This window comes from Lasioglossum baleicum, chromosome 5, assembly GCF_051020765.1.
Source record: "Lasioglossum baleicum chromosome 5, iyLasBale1, whole genome shotgun sequence".
NCBI lineage: Eukaryota > Metazoa > Arthropoda > Insecta > Hymenoptera > Halictidae > Lasioglossum > Lasioglossum baleicum.
In genome coordinates this window covers 16,774,818-16,789,619 of record NC_134933.1, presented here as the reverse complement: position 1 = coordinate 16,789,619, position 14,802 = coordinate 16,774,818, and the positions used below count along the sequence as shown (strand labels likewise).

Here is a 14,802-nt window from a genome sequence, read left to right as displayed (position 1 = left end):
GCAGGATGGCGACACACTACTTTTAGATATGGCGGACGTTTTTAAACTTGACAGTTCTTTCACTTGTACAGATTTTTATTAAAATGTATCATTGTTAGAAACTGAGTTATCAGACATCTCTGATAAGCTACGTTTCTAACTAATCCCATGAATCCCCCAAGATTTCTCTACACTCGCTACATTTAGGAACTAGAGCTACCAACATATCCTCTACTTCTCAATCCGGATCCAATCAGATCGTAAAGAACCTAGTGATTTTTATTCTGTCTTTCTATTGGTTCATGGTGGACTATTGGACCTCAATGTAGAGTGGGGGAACCGCCACAAAGAGCACTGTACCCGGAAGTTTTCTTTCGGACGACGCGCATTTATTCATACACCAACTGGTGCTATTTTAAATTGAGATCACGGTTTAATTGTGTCGTTACAGGTTTTGAATTTCGTTTGATTCATTCCTACGTATTTTTAAAAACGATAAAATGGGACGCCGCGGAGTGTGAGACAGCCTTTGACTATTTGGCGCCAAGAGGTTTGTGAAGCATTTTAATCGGAGTATTTTTAAAAATTAGCAATTTTATATATTACATTCATTATCATTTTTTAAAAAAGTGTAGTCACATTGGGATCCTCTCTTTTCTCCGACTCAACACTCTTTTTGGTATTCTTTCATTGTTAGATTTTTCCGTCGTCGTAAAAAAATGACGCTACACTGGTTATTCGTCTGAATTTCTTTAATTTTCCACACACCGATGCTTTGTAGGTCACAATGTTGCGACAAACAGTTACACCAAGTTAAAACCTTCACAATTTCTCACAAGATTTTGACTTAATCAAAGTAATTATGCTGTTTCCTTGACTTTCGTTGAGCGTCAGTTGGCGTCGGTCAGCAAATTCATCCGCTATTGTCTCGTTCGACCATGAATCAGCGAACACAGACTCGCGTCACACACTATAAAAATTCGCTACGCAGAGTTAGCGACCTCTATGGGGTTCCTATACGAGTTATTCAATTTCGCGTATGCTCTGTCGACAACAATATTTTGTTAAACCATAAAGCACGATTCTCTGAATTCGCTGGCGAATAATAAATCAGGTAGCGCGCTCCTCAACCCTTTAGAATTTACTCTCATGATAATAGCTGCGATACAGAGTCGCGTCTCAGGAATTGTGCTCCGGAATGAGTTGATACCAACTCGATTCGATTCCTTTCCACCAAGTGCTTCGCCTTTATTGATTTCCGCTTGCACAACCGCGACCGATTTCTCCGAAGAATAGAGAATAAAATAACTGAGCGTAATCGATGCTTTATATAGATCACTGCACGTAGGATCGTCGCAGGTGCGCAGAAAAAAAACATGCATTTTAAAAATAGTCGTATCGCGAATGTGGATCAACAGATTCGCATCGGACGGACAGTAAAAAACGTGAATAGACATTCTGCGCAATAAATTTGCTTCTCAAGAATCCGCGAACACGCGAGAACGTGCTGGAGAGACACATAAATTGTAGTATTTTCAGTCGTGGATATAGGGGAGTAGGCTAAATCGAACTTAATTGGTTCAGGAACCTCGTTTCGTGTAGCACCTGTTCGTCTTGACCCGTACCGAGAAGTATTTAGGGGTGATTTAAACCTTTGTCATGTGATATTCTTCACAGCTTAAATATTCGCGACCCTCCCAGTCGCAATAAATTCTTAAAGGAAAAGGGGAATTCATATTTATTTTATGTGCATGATTTCTCTTCAACACTATTTTCACCGCAAGCTTATGTACACTTATTTCGACTTATTTTTTTTGCCACCGATCATTTTATATATTCAAAGAATTCAAAAAATTTATTGATTTATTTGCAGTCTATTTAGTTTATTTCGACACCTTTGGTGGAAATAGTGCTAACTATCATTAACAAGGGAATAGAATAGTAGTTTTACTTAACAAGCACGTATTAAGATTTAGTTGATTCTAGTTGAAATCTTCATCATGAGTCTGATTTGGTTTTGTTGTTGAAAGTTGTTTGAGATGTTCACGATACAGTGGAGCGTTGCCATTTGTTACGAAGTGAAAATGATAATAAATACTCGATCCCTTTCGCAAGTACACGAGGCATCGAAGTCTAAACGCGGCGGGAGGCAATCGGACTAATACACGTGTGAATCGCTAATTAAAAGCACGCAAAGAATTTCGTATTGATTTCCTTCCGAAGGAACGCCGATACCAGTAAACAGTAGATACTCCAAATAAAGCAGTTGAAGTTGTTCAACGAGGGAAATTGGAATGTAGGAAAATGGTCGTGGGATCGTGGTTGAAAGTCGAAATTTATGTAGGACACGGCAAGCTCTTGGGCGCAAGTCCGTCGTAGCAAACGTGACTTTTCGATCGACACCATGTAGTCGTTCCGCAAAGTACGTCGATAGGTAAGTCAACAGTCGCAACGGCTGGAGCGACGTTCGCATTGCGAATGCTCGCTACCCAGTTTCTTTTCCGAGGTACGTTTTTACCGAGCCACGCATTTCTTATCGCAATTCTGCATTTTCTGCGACAACAACCGCCCGGTTCTGGTACTGTCATCCATCCGTTTCTTTTCTGTTCTCCATCTTTGCGCTTCGATTCACGTGATTTCTTCGACAAACTTGTTTCGAATCGGGAGATCCAGCAAGCAGATTTACATGTATTAGGTCATCCCACCATTAGTCGTGACGTGTTTTGACGCTTTAAAAGTAAAGTTTGAATAATTCCATCGTTTCTGAATGAACATGCTTCTGCCTCGCGTTTGCCAAACGTTTATCATCGAGCGAAGTTGGACGAGCCGATCTTGCTCTAGAAAACCATGTTTACCACTTGCTTGCACTCGAAACGTTTTCTCTGTGCGTCACAATTGTTTTGTAAGCGTGTTGTTCGTTTTAAATTCATACAGCACGCGATGCTAGTGTTGGGCAAATATTATTTTGAATAGTAAATAATTAAATAATAAATGAACGTGTGATTTTAATTGCAAATAATAACTAAACTTTTTATTTAAATAAATTATTATTTCTGATATGCAAATAAAAGATTATTTATTACTTGGATTCAGGTGGAAATCAAATAAATAGTTTTTGATCTTCTGTTATTTCTTGTATTCTTTATATACAATGAACACGTGCTCGTTTTTTGTCTGCTATAGCAACCTTTTTAGGTATACCGCCAGTGGTCGGGCCCGTCCGAAGAGCCCGACTGTCTATAAAAAATACAATTTAATTTATTATTTGTAAAAATAATAATTTGTAAATAGCAATTAACTTTATTATTTTAAATAATTCATTTAGACTTGCTCAAATAATAAATAACTTGTTATTTAAATTTTTATTTATTTAAATAAATTTATTTATTGCCCAACAGTGGATGCTAGAAATTAATTTCTTAACTCTCGTCCTTTGACTTTTTCTAGATAGTAAACATCTTTTTACTCGCTTCGAATACACATTTTACGACGACGAGAGGATTCTTGTAGACATAGAAGTTTCTATAAAAATATAGCCTAAGTAAAATAGCGATCAGAAACGACACAAAACTTATGGCTTGACTTAATATTTCCGAAGCAATCGAATCAGGTGGAACAACGTCATTTTTTAATCGTGTTCTTTCGAATTTAATTCTGCCGTGTTCTTCGGGAAGATAGTTTTATATTTTAAAGTGTAAGAAAATTGTTGCTGACATCGTCTATTTACTTTTCATCAACCAGATCTCAAATGTGCATATATCTGTGTCGACGATCTCGGCAGGATTTTACAAGTGTTCGTAGAAAGTAGACTGTTGATAGGTTCCAAGAACTTGTTTAACCCCTTGCACTATGAAGATTGTAATCAAAATTGACTAAATATGCGCGGTATTCATTTCTGTCGAACTGCAGTAATATTGTATTCTCTGTTATCGATATAATTTACAAGGAATGATCCCGAAAACCAAAATTCAAGCAACTACCAAAACTTTGGGAATATGTATTACACGATTTATTTTATTGTCCAAATTCATTTTAAGGGGATGAAATCGACCCTTGAAAATTGGGATATTTTACGATTTTTCGAATCTCAGACAAAATTTTTTTTTATATGATTTCTTTGAAACATTTGTCAATTTTTCAGCTTCGAAAAATATCCGAATTTTCAAGGGTCAATATCACCCGCTTGAACTGAACTTGGGCAGTAAAAAGATATCGCGTGATACGTACCTACATGTGCACTGCATATCCCCAAAGTTTCATCATTTTTAGAATTCTTTGTTAGACAGAGGATATTTTTCTAAGAAATTTTGAACGAAAAAGAAGTTCCAATCGTCGTAGTTGAGGAAAAGAGAGCAAAGGGTTGACATTCGCTTCGCGAAATAAAGAACAGCATTTTCGTTTTAGCGGATCCGTAGGGATGTCGTTCTTCGGCTGGAAGGGTAGCAGTCGTACCGAAAGTTCCGAGCACACGGGCCGCAACTTGCAGGATGGTCTCTTTCAGATCGCCTCCCAAGCTTGTCACATCTTGGTACAAGTAAGCTTCTCGCGAGTTTTACTGTGCTTATACCCCATTGATCGGATGGTTCCAAATCGCTGAGAGACAACGACACAGTCGTGTCTAAATGGCGGGAATGTACAACCCTGGTATTCCTACTGATCGCACGATATTCGATTCCCAAGGTGAACAACACGCACAACGTTTCGTACGGTGGAAACAACAACGTGAGGAACATCGCGTATTCGAAATGCTCCGTAAGGGACGAGGACTCGATAAATCCCGCGAACGCTGCCGTCTCCAAGGGAGCTTCCTCCACGGTGAAATCCTACACGAAGTATGCGAAGGAAGATGCCAAGGATCAGGATGTGGTCGTCTTGCTGCCGCATCGCAGGAACAAGACCGCTTTCGTCAAACATAAACTCTCTGTACGTACCAGGACGTGTCTCGTTCGTTTCTACTGCGAATTGCGAGTTCACCCCTTGCCCTATCATATCGTGTCCGACTCAAAATGTCAAACAGAAATAACAGAAACCCATTCCTTTTAAATCGAAATGAAATTAGACGCAGCTCTGAAAGACATCCTAAAGGGGTCCCGATGATATTTTAACCCTTCGAGGACAAGGTCTGTGTTCTAGATTCTGGTACGGTTACAAAATCGATCAAACAAGGTCCAATTGTTCAGCACAGTTCTAAAATTAAAGATATAGTTATAGACTGCCGATCTTTGTGCAACATCAAAATTTTCTGCATCAATTAAAATGTTCCTTTCCTTACTAATTTTTATACATTGATATTAGTATATCGATACTTTTAAATTCCTTTTATCTTCCTACTGTTTCATGTTCCATCTACTCGTTTTCGTCGTGAATGCATAAAATCTATTTGTAAAGAGATATCGCAATGTTTAAGTCGTCGACAGTTTATGATGACGCCCCGAGTGAGTCGAGAGGAAGTGAAATTTCACTTCGACTCCAATTTTCGACTCGCAGCTTTTCGTCTCGGCGCGTTAGCTAATTTTCTGTCGCCTCAGCTAATTTGTTCGACTAATTGGCGTCTCGCGTTGCAGACGGTGTCCGAGAACGTGAGATTAGAGACGAATCCCTCGAGTTGCGTCACCGGCGGCAGCGGGGTTGGCAGTGGCGGTGCGGTTGTTCACAACAGCAGCCTGGTGCCCGACGACGATTACGATTTATGGGACCAGTCCGGCTTCATGCTGCGAAACGATGCCGACGATTCCCTGACGAACGGCAAGTTAGTAACCGTTTTATCTATCGTAGAGATCGTACGCGTTTCCAATTGCTCACGGCGAGCCTGATTGCTCGGTGGAGAGAGTAAGAGAAAGAGAACGATATTAATCACGGGCCTCGATTGTTTGCGCTTTTGGCGATGATAGATGGGGAGGAGCGCAAGGATGGTGCAGACCCAGTTGCATACCAATCACCATCATCTTAATTTTGATAGTGTTGGTCGTTTTATTGCCGTTGTTGGATCACACGGCGGACAAGGTCGCCTCGAACAGCACTCGTTTCGGTTTCGATTCAAGTTGCATGGACGGCTGCAATCTGTCGTTCGTCGAGAGCATACCGATTGGTATGAATTACACCGGTGACGCTACGTTCCAGCGAAGTACCTATGACTCGTGGGCGGAATTGATCTCGCTGGCAAGAGATAGAATAGAAATAGCCTCGTACTATTGGACTTTGAAGAGAGAGGACGTGTACCCGGATGACAGCGCGAAACAGGTAACTCGGACGAACCGACAAGGTGACTTTATTGAGAATCGCGCTTTAGAAACGAGTATCTAAGTCTTGTACTATTCTTTCATAGATTGTGTCATTCCTTCTTGCACGTTTCGCATACACGAATGTCAATATTTTGTTCAGGCCGTATTTGTAATATGTAGGCACTTCTGTCTCTGTGTCTTTAAGAACCTCTTGTGCCAGTCTGAAATGTGTTTCTAAAGCGTTCGAAATGATATTTTCTGTTTAAACAAGTCGAGGAACAAATGTTGACGAGATTCGTTTTTCTCGGCACATACTGTACGAATTTTAAACAGGCAACACAGCTTCAAACGCCGCGCCGCACAGTGGGCCAGAATGGCTCGGTAGCTGTTCACGCCTATTTCACCATTATTTCAAAACTTAAAGATCACATTAAATAGCTCGTTGAATTCGTCTTAGCGTCAGCTATAATGTTATTAAATAAAAAATATATAGTGATAAATAAATAATCAAGGTGACCTCAATTTTTGATTACATAGAAAAAATTTTTTAAATTTTTTGTATTGGAATTTGTAGAAGACTAATTACTGATTACTTTTTGTACGAAACATTCTTTTGTCACACCACCGGAAATGTCTGAAATATCGTGTGAATGATGAATAATAATTGAAAACTGGCTGTTCAGGCATTGAAGACAATTTTATATTTAATAAATAGTTAAAAACCAAAGACCGCAATATCTTTTCAACAACGTTCGAATTTCGTTAATTCAAAACCGAACTGGAGCGATCGCGAAACTATAACTCGCCGCGGAATTGCGTGTCACGCGACGCTTTAAACTATTAAACCATCATTTCCGAACTGGGACGAGCTGGGACGAGAACTTTACAGGAACTTTTAGAGGAGATGTTGCTGAAAATGTTCTACTTTGTTAGAGCGGTTACTTCCGGTTACATTTTAACTTATCCCTTGTTAAAGGTGAAAAACTTTGACGATTTTCCTTAGTTGACTAAGCAGTTTTTTAAATAATAGATTATGAACATTAACGTTTAGTTCCTGGGGCGTTCTCAACATAGATATACATTATTCATAAAAAAAAAATTGGGCACTTAATCTTCAGTAGGTTTTCCAGGACATCGTTATGAAGAAACGGAATTTTTTCGGTGATAAATCGTACCTGAAAAAGTTTGATCTTTGAACGCTTATTGTAACAAGAGTTTTTAATAACTTTAATTGATATTATCGTTTTCGAATGTAATGGACATTTAAGAATCACAGTGCATTGGTTAAAAATCGATATGAGGACTCATTTTTTAGCTCATGAACAGCTAGCGCGTCGATTTGGTCCACTGTGCGCCGTTGAGCACTGCAATAAAGAGCCCAAAAGTTGGCGTCTAAAAACGACACGAGGAACGGGATCGTGAAACTTCGTATTTAATTTTACGCAATAGTAGACTGCGGATCTTTATGCATAATAAATTTTACTATCATCGATCGTAAGCAACAGGGGCCAAATACAATCGTCTTCATGCTTTTAGAAAGTTTATAGAGTAGGAAGTAATATGTTGACGTTCTGGAAATTGTGTAATCTTATTACTGTTTTGAAGTTTACCTACATATTTGTTTCTTCCGTAAATGCGTGAAATCCGCAGGGTAATCGTTAGTGCTTTTGAATATGTATAGTACAAGATTTGCATACTCGTTTTGGGGAAGCGGTTTTCTGTACCGTGACTTCCGCATGCGATTCGAACCGATCATTTTCCAGGGCGAGGAAATATTTCGTTTGCTCCTCGAAGCGGGGAAAGACCGCAACATCGCGTTGCGGATCGCGCAGAACATGCCGTCCCAGGTCAGCCCAAATATCGACACCGAGATCCTAGCGAAGAAAGCAAATGCCAAGGTAAACGTTCGTTCGCTAGAAGTGTGCGAAACCGGGACGGGATTCCCGAAAATGTTCGAAATATTCCCGAAAATACCCGAACATTTTCGGGAATTCCGTCCCGGTCCCGCACACCTCTATGGTTCACCCTTTCTCGGAAAAAACACGTTTGTTTGCACACGAAGCGAACAAAAGTGAAAAGATATCCGGAAAGTTCATGAGAATTGAAACAGGTGAAGAGTCTGAACTTGGTGGCGCTGTTCGGATCAGGAGTGCTGCACACGAAGCTCTGGCTGATCGATAGAACGCACGTGTACGTCGGTTCGGCGAACATGGATTGGCGATCGCTCACCCAGGTGAAGGAACTCGGCCTGCTAGCTTTGAACTGTAGCTGCCTGGCAAATGATTATGCTAAGATATTTGACGTAAGTCAGTTTCCCGCTGTCGGGGAAGTTTACGAAGTACTTACAAGGCCACAATCTTCGAACCCGACGTGACATTTCCTGTTACGCTCGTCCTGCCTTGATGTTACGAGACTGTATGATCATTTCTCGTTATTCAAATTCGATGAAATCGCAAGTTAATATTCCCCAGGTTTACTGGATGATAGCGGAAGATGGTAAAGTGCCGGCAGTCTGGCCAGACTCGGTCACCACCCACATCAATGAAAAAACGCCGATCGACTTTACGTACAGAGACGATAGGTATCGAACGTTCATATCGGTCAGTATGATCAATCAATCGTAGATTGTGTGTAAGAGGCTCAGTTTAGAAAATGAAAACGGTTTCGACGCTACGTATGTTTTAGAGCGCGCCCCCGCCTTTCTCGCCAAATGGTAGGACCGAGGATGTTGATGCTATTCTTTATTGCATCGAGAGAGCGGAGCAATTTATCTACATCGCGGTGATGGACTATTTTCCTTTGACGATATACACCACTAAACTGAGGTACGTAATGAAAGGATATTCGGATGATGGGGCATGAGAGGCTTTGCTGTATCACGAGGTTATTTGAGCAGGTATTGGCCAAGGATAGACGACGCACTGCGAGCCGCAGCTGTCGAGCGGAAAATCAAAGTGCGGCTGTTGATCTCCTCGTGGAAGCATTCGCGAAAATCGGAGATCCCGTTCCTGAAGTCGCTGGTAGAATTGACCGGCAGCTACCCGGGAGTGAAAATCGAAGTGGTTGGTATCGTAGGCAGCTCGGGAGATGGCACAGCCTGCGGTTGCCCAAATACCGAAGACGGTCTTCCGTGTCCAAACACATAGAAAGAAATCCATCTCCCTCTTATTGACCAAACATGGAAGGCATATCTCGCTTATCTTTCAGTCTATACGGAAGAACGATGTGAAACGTAGGACTACCTTCCATATTTTTCTACCGCCTCTGTGCCAATGCTTCCAGCTTGCAACGTTAATATGACGCGACGAGTGACGTCTTATCTATTCAACGCTCGCATTCCTTTTTGTTTCAGAGGAGATTCGTGGTGCCCACCAACTCCCGGTTCGACAAGATCCCGTTCTCTAGGGTGAACCACAACAAGTACATGGTGACGGACACCGCGGCGTACGTGGGTACCAGCAACTGGTCCGGTGATTACTTCACAACCACCGCCGGTGAGTAAACCTCTTGTTCTCTGTATTTTCCTCCTACTGTTTACTTTGCGATGACCATCGACTTTGCGCCGTAGGTGTAGGTACGGTGTTCGAGACGGTCGGGGACCAGACGCCGGACAATCTCCGCCAGCAATTGGAGAAGATTTTTCTCCGTGATTGGTCCTCCCAGTACGCCTACGCTCTGAACAACAGTCTGCTGGACGCGAGAGTTCCGACAGGTGCTATCGGGGACGACTACTACTCGCGCTCGTCGAACTACATGCTAGCGTGACAACGGTGGCTTTGTTAATGAGGGATCGGCCAATCGGAAAAACGAGGATCATTTCTGGCTGGTTAGCGTCCGACACGGAGCTCCTAAATGTTAGCTCTCTCGTCATTCGCAAACTTCTTCTCCCCCCATTTTTTTTTCTCTCCTCGTTCTACGAAACACTTGGTTACGGTTGTCCGAACTCTGCAAATATCACCTTCGAGCGGATGTTCTGTTTGTTCCGCGTGCGTCGCGCACACCGATACGTGCACGCTCGTCTTCCTTTCGATGATTCCTTTATCTCCGTTTTTCCTTTATTTTTTCATCGGCAGACCGTTTCTCTCCATTCCTCTCCTCTCTCCTCGACGGTCCTCCTTCCTCCCTCTCATCGCGTTACTCCTCCTCGACCGTCGTCCCCGCTCGTCGATCGCACGAGAGACGCACACAACTGAAATTTTAAACATACGAGTATAATCTTACATAACGTAACCGCCCGTGTGCCTTGGCTCAAGTGCCCTTGCAAATGTTTTCTAAGAGAGATCGGCTCGAAAGACGAGAGTACATCATTGTTCGGCGCGCACGTAAGCGCCGGCGAATATAATCATAATCACGAAAGCGATGTTTAAAGGTAACGAAGGTTTCTGCGATGCGCGCCCTCGCTGCCGCAAAAACTCTGAACCCGGCGACCACTCGGGCAAACGGTGACGTTCCACGCCTTCTCGAAATTTCAAAAAAATCTCTCCGTCATTTTTAGAACGTAAGTTTTCCGATGGCAAACCGATCCAGTCATCTCCACGTCATATTATGTTTGCACGAGCAAAAATCCACAATACATATACATATATGTATATGCAGCGGTCCGACGCGACACCACAGCTCGCAGTTTCAATCGTAAACAAAAGACAATTTGCGTGTGTCTCCGCAAAAAGCCTGCCTCGAGTGTCTCTCGGCGTTACGTAAATTGCATGGAAATCTGCGTAATTTTTTGCTCCGAAAGAATTCTACAACGTGACATTAATGTAACAACTGCTCGTTTGTGTGATTTATCGATTTGTAAAACATAACCAACTCACTGCACAGAGATACATACGTTTTCCCGATCGATTTCGTTCTGCGGATCGTTGTTTCCGAACAATTTCTTAATACATATACAATATCTCGCAATCTCTCCAGGCTACGGATCGCGGAGATTCGAACGCCTGAATAAGCGATCTTTGCGTATGTCCGAGCGATCCTCGTCCCGACAAAAATGTTATTACCGATTCGAGACGTCGTAAAATTATCCGAACGGTTTTACGATTTTTTTTAAAGAAAATAAACGATATTTTGAACACGAGATGGGAACGGTAATTCGAGATCACCCGACGACGTAAAGTATCGTTGATTTTATTCGCAGCGCACGTGTCAGCGAGATAACCCATACAGTCAATTCGTCGAAATGGCAAGTTAGTGTACCGTGAAAAATCGAAGATCTTAGTTAGATGAAGATAACTCGGAGCAATCATATAACATTGACGTCGACGCCAATTCGAAACGCGTCGAGTCCCGGTCCCGGTACGTTACGCTACCGTCTTCTGTTTCGTTCGTTTCTTTTCAATTTTCCGACGATCTTTCCAATAGGCAAGTTTTAGCATCCTGTTTATTACCGCATGACCAGTTATTACGATCCGCCTTTGTGTTTTATTTGTGCTTCCCTTCCACGACCGCCCACTTGCACCGATACACTTATTTCCGCGTAATAAATGTAATAAGCGCGTATTGGTATAGCAATCCGGATTCACGTAACGAAACGCGTAAATTTCGCTGCGACTCACAGTGGTCTAAAATCAGGATTAAGCAGGTCAGGATCGATATAAATATTCGATAATGATATTAGCAGCCATGGTTCAACCCTGAATGATAAAGGATATAAAATAAAATAAATTACTAACGAAGTAGAATATTAAATCAAAGAATACAGATTTAAAGTACTCGGCAGTATAGATTTGCTTTTTAATGATAATTCTATTTTTAATTGTACCATAGTACTTCATTATTATCATGAATGGTAGCGTCACAACCGATACTTTATTTTTTCTTTGGTATACATCGGAAAACGATCTAGTTAAGACCGCATCGCATAAAAAGTCGGATCGTTTAATGTTCTCTGCGTTGCAATTAAATGTTACAACGGTACTAACGAGTGATAATTTTAAGATAATGAGCATTATCCATATTCAGATAATAATTCCGTTCAAGGTGTTTCCGTGTACAAATTAGAGATCGCGGTTTTGAACGTGTACTAAAATACATGTGCTACGTGAACCGTGTAGTACGTGAATATGGATTCGTGAACACGCTTCCGTGTACATACACGGATCTGCGACTACGAATCCGTGTCAAAAACTATAACGCCTCAGTTGTCGGACTCGAACGTGCCGACCGGATCTGTGTACACGGAGTCGTATATTCGCAGATCCTTAATCACGGATCCTTAAATTCTTACTACACGGTTCTTACTCACGTACCACGTGCATTTATATACACGTGAAATAATTACAAATTAGACTCTTCAACTGCTAAAACGATGTTGTGGACCGCTGTACGACTGTGTCGGTGGAACTGCTTCGGCCCCGCGTTCGTTCGATCGATGAATTATTCGATCTAAATCATCACAATGACGCAACCGAATGAAGCACGCGTATCCTAATGGTCGATCTGCCTGCTTGCAGCCGGTGGCATTTGCAATGTTTCCGGTTGAGAAAAATCCGGTTGGGAAGGTTTCAAAGCTTCGTCGGGACATCATCGCACAATTGACATAAATCAACGCAGAAATACTGTCTGGGAAATTTTTTGCCGTACCGAACCAGGAAAATGTAGCCTTATTAGGACAGTGATGCGGGTTACAAGCCTTTATCGATAGAAAGAAATCCGCGTTTTCATCGGTCGCCTTAATTATCTTCGTCATCGCATTTCTGACATTTATAAGTTTGTCGGGTGCGACCCATCATGCATACATACGCACACACGCCGGATGAATTTGTATGGCTGATTGAACGAATAAATAAAAATTAATCAGCAATGAAAACGTTATGATCAGCGGGCAGACTCCGCGTTTACATTCCGTGTCATCATGTTGGCAATTTGCGCACTATTCCCGTGAAAAAATTGACCCCTGCTTGATGTCGAACGTGATCATCTCGAACGAATACTAAGCTCCGATTACAGATGATTAAATCGTGATCTGTGAAATTTGAATAATGTCGAGTAGCACGAGTCGTTATGCGCGTGACTATTTTGTGGGTTCAAGGTCTTCTTGATTTTTTAATATGGTGTGACCTACATTATATATTATAAATCTGGGTAAATATGTATTAATTTTTGAGTGTTCCAAATGTCTCCAGGCTACTAAATAATTTTTAAGTTGTTGCCTGGAAGCTAAAGTAGCTAGGAAAGACATCGGTTCGAGCACCTACTTTAGTTTGCAGGCAGCGTATTAAAAATGATTTCATTATGTGAAGACGTTTTGGACACGCGAAGGTCAATACATTTTTCCTCAGAATTCGATGCTATATCGATTTGCAATACAGAAAGTAGGTCACTCCATTTAAAATAATCAAACTCGTCGCAAAATCTCTGAAACGCCTCCACCTACACAAGATGTGCTCTTCGACACCATTTAAGTTCCATGTTATGTTCCATAGCATCAGCCGAGACTCTTTTCCTATCTTCACAATTTTTACCATCATTCGCAACAACGGGCAATCGGCATTTCATACTACCAACCGCATTACCGTTACAACGAGATGGAAACGTCGAACAAGTCCTCGGAAAAAGTCGCGTGATATCGAAAACGAGGCGTCGCCGCGACGCGTCGGTGACGAAACGGTAGAAATTGCATAAAGAGAAGCAAATATAAAACCACAGGGAATTTTTGTGCCGGTAATTTTCGCTGACATTGCGAGCGCGATTCCTGTTCGATCGTCGGACGAACGGAGACGAGCTCCATCAATCGTTCAATGGTAGACAACACGAATTCCAGGAGCGCGAATCGCGACACTGGCAAAGGTGTTTTGATTGTTGCTGAACCTCGAGATGCGGGGAGTGGTGTAGAGTACTCGAGTATAGTGTATGGTCGCCGCAGAAGCGGCGATACATGTATAGTTGCCAGCGCAAATGACGCTTCTTCGAGAGCTGCCGGGCGGACTTAGAACGTTGCGCGCGTCCATGATCCGTTGGAACTCGCCCAGTCGAAAACTCGTCTTTTCAGTGAGCGTTTCGGCCGTCTTGCCTCTCGCGCGTGGCCCTGCACTCTGTCAAATACGACGTCGCTTCGTCCATTGTCATTGATCGACCATCGTTTTACACGCTCCTCGCACACCGGTAAGGCCGTGCTCGTTTCTTAAGGCGCGAATACACTAGCAAGTAACTTGCGGCGTTTTATTTCAAGAGCAACTTGCGCAGGTGTGTACACTTGTTGAAAGTAAAATATTGTTTACACATTATTTCGTTCTCTGACAGCAACTGTCAACTTGCTGGCCGTTATCTCAGAGGCGTTTACACATGTCGCGAAAGTCGCTGTCGCGCACAATGTCGTAAGTTACTTGTTAGTATATTGGCATCCTTGCAGTTTTGCCATAAAGAGGAATAAAACAGCAACGGTTTCTACGTTGCATCTTGTTCAAACTAAAAGATACGAATTCAAAGAATGTGTCCATTTCTTGTGAAGAATATACGAACGTTAGGATGAACAAAGGGAGACTGATATCTTATAAAAAGAAATTCATTTCCGAAGCGCTGCATCGTGAACAGGACGTGTAATTTTGGACATTTTTCGCCGTGTTTCCTTTCCTCCCCTTTCTCAGGGGGAAGATAAATGCTA

At 42.0% G+C, this 14,802-nt stretch overlaps 1 protein-coding gene across 3 annotated transcripts; it reads left to right on the top strand.

Annotated features, from left to right (window-relative positions):
* Positions 1-317: 317 nt before the first annotated feature.
* On the top strand, positions 318-14,788 carry LOC143209095 (5'-3' exonuclease PLD3). 3 transcript variants are annotated; one of them, XM_076424337.1, is made up of 13 exons: positions 318-529; positions 4,384-4,513; positions 4,660-4,902; positions 5,544-5,728; positions 5,871-6,219; positions 7,964-8,098; positions 8,311-8,502; positions 8,672-8,800; positions 8,886-9,025; positions 9,097-9,262; positions 9,553-9,694; positions 9,769-14,303; positions 14,650-14,788. In XM_076424337.1, exons 2-12 carry the CDS (start codon positions 4,397-4,399, stop codon positions 9,963-9,965), a joined length of 1,995 nt encoding a protein of 664 aa, XP_076280452.1. In that variant the 5' UTR covers positions 318-529; positions 4,384-4,396; the 3' UTR covers positions 9,966-14,303; positions 14,650-14,788. The 3 variants fall into 3 exon arrangements, with proteins under 3 accessions (XP_076280452.1, XP_076280453.1, XP_076280451.1); XM_076424338.1 differs by lacking the exon at positions 318-529 and adding an exon at positions 611-2,413; XM_076424336.1 differs by lacking the exon at positions 318-529 and adding an exon at positions 611-2,485.
* Positions 14,789-14,802: the final 14 nt, after the last annotated feature.

Bases quoted from the DNA above. Each gene is read 5' to 3' on its own strand.
- LOC143209095 (XM_076424337.1), top strand. From the start codon at position 4,397: ATGTCGTTCTTCGGCTGGAAGGGTAGCAGTCGTACCGAAAGTTCCGAG. The intron at 6,220-7,963 runs GTAACTCGGACG...ATCATTTTCCAG, and splicing joins CGGATGACAGCGCGAAACAG to GGCGAGGAAATATTTCGTTT. The intron at 9,026-9,096 runs GTACGTAATGAA...TTATTTGAGCAG, and splicing joins ATATACACCACTAAACTGAG to GTATTGGCCAAGGATAGACG.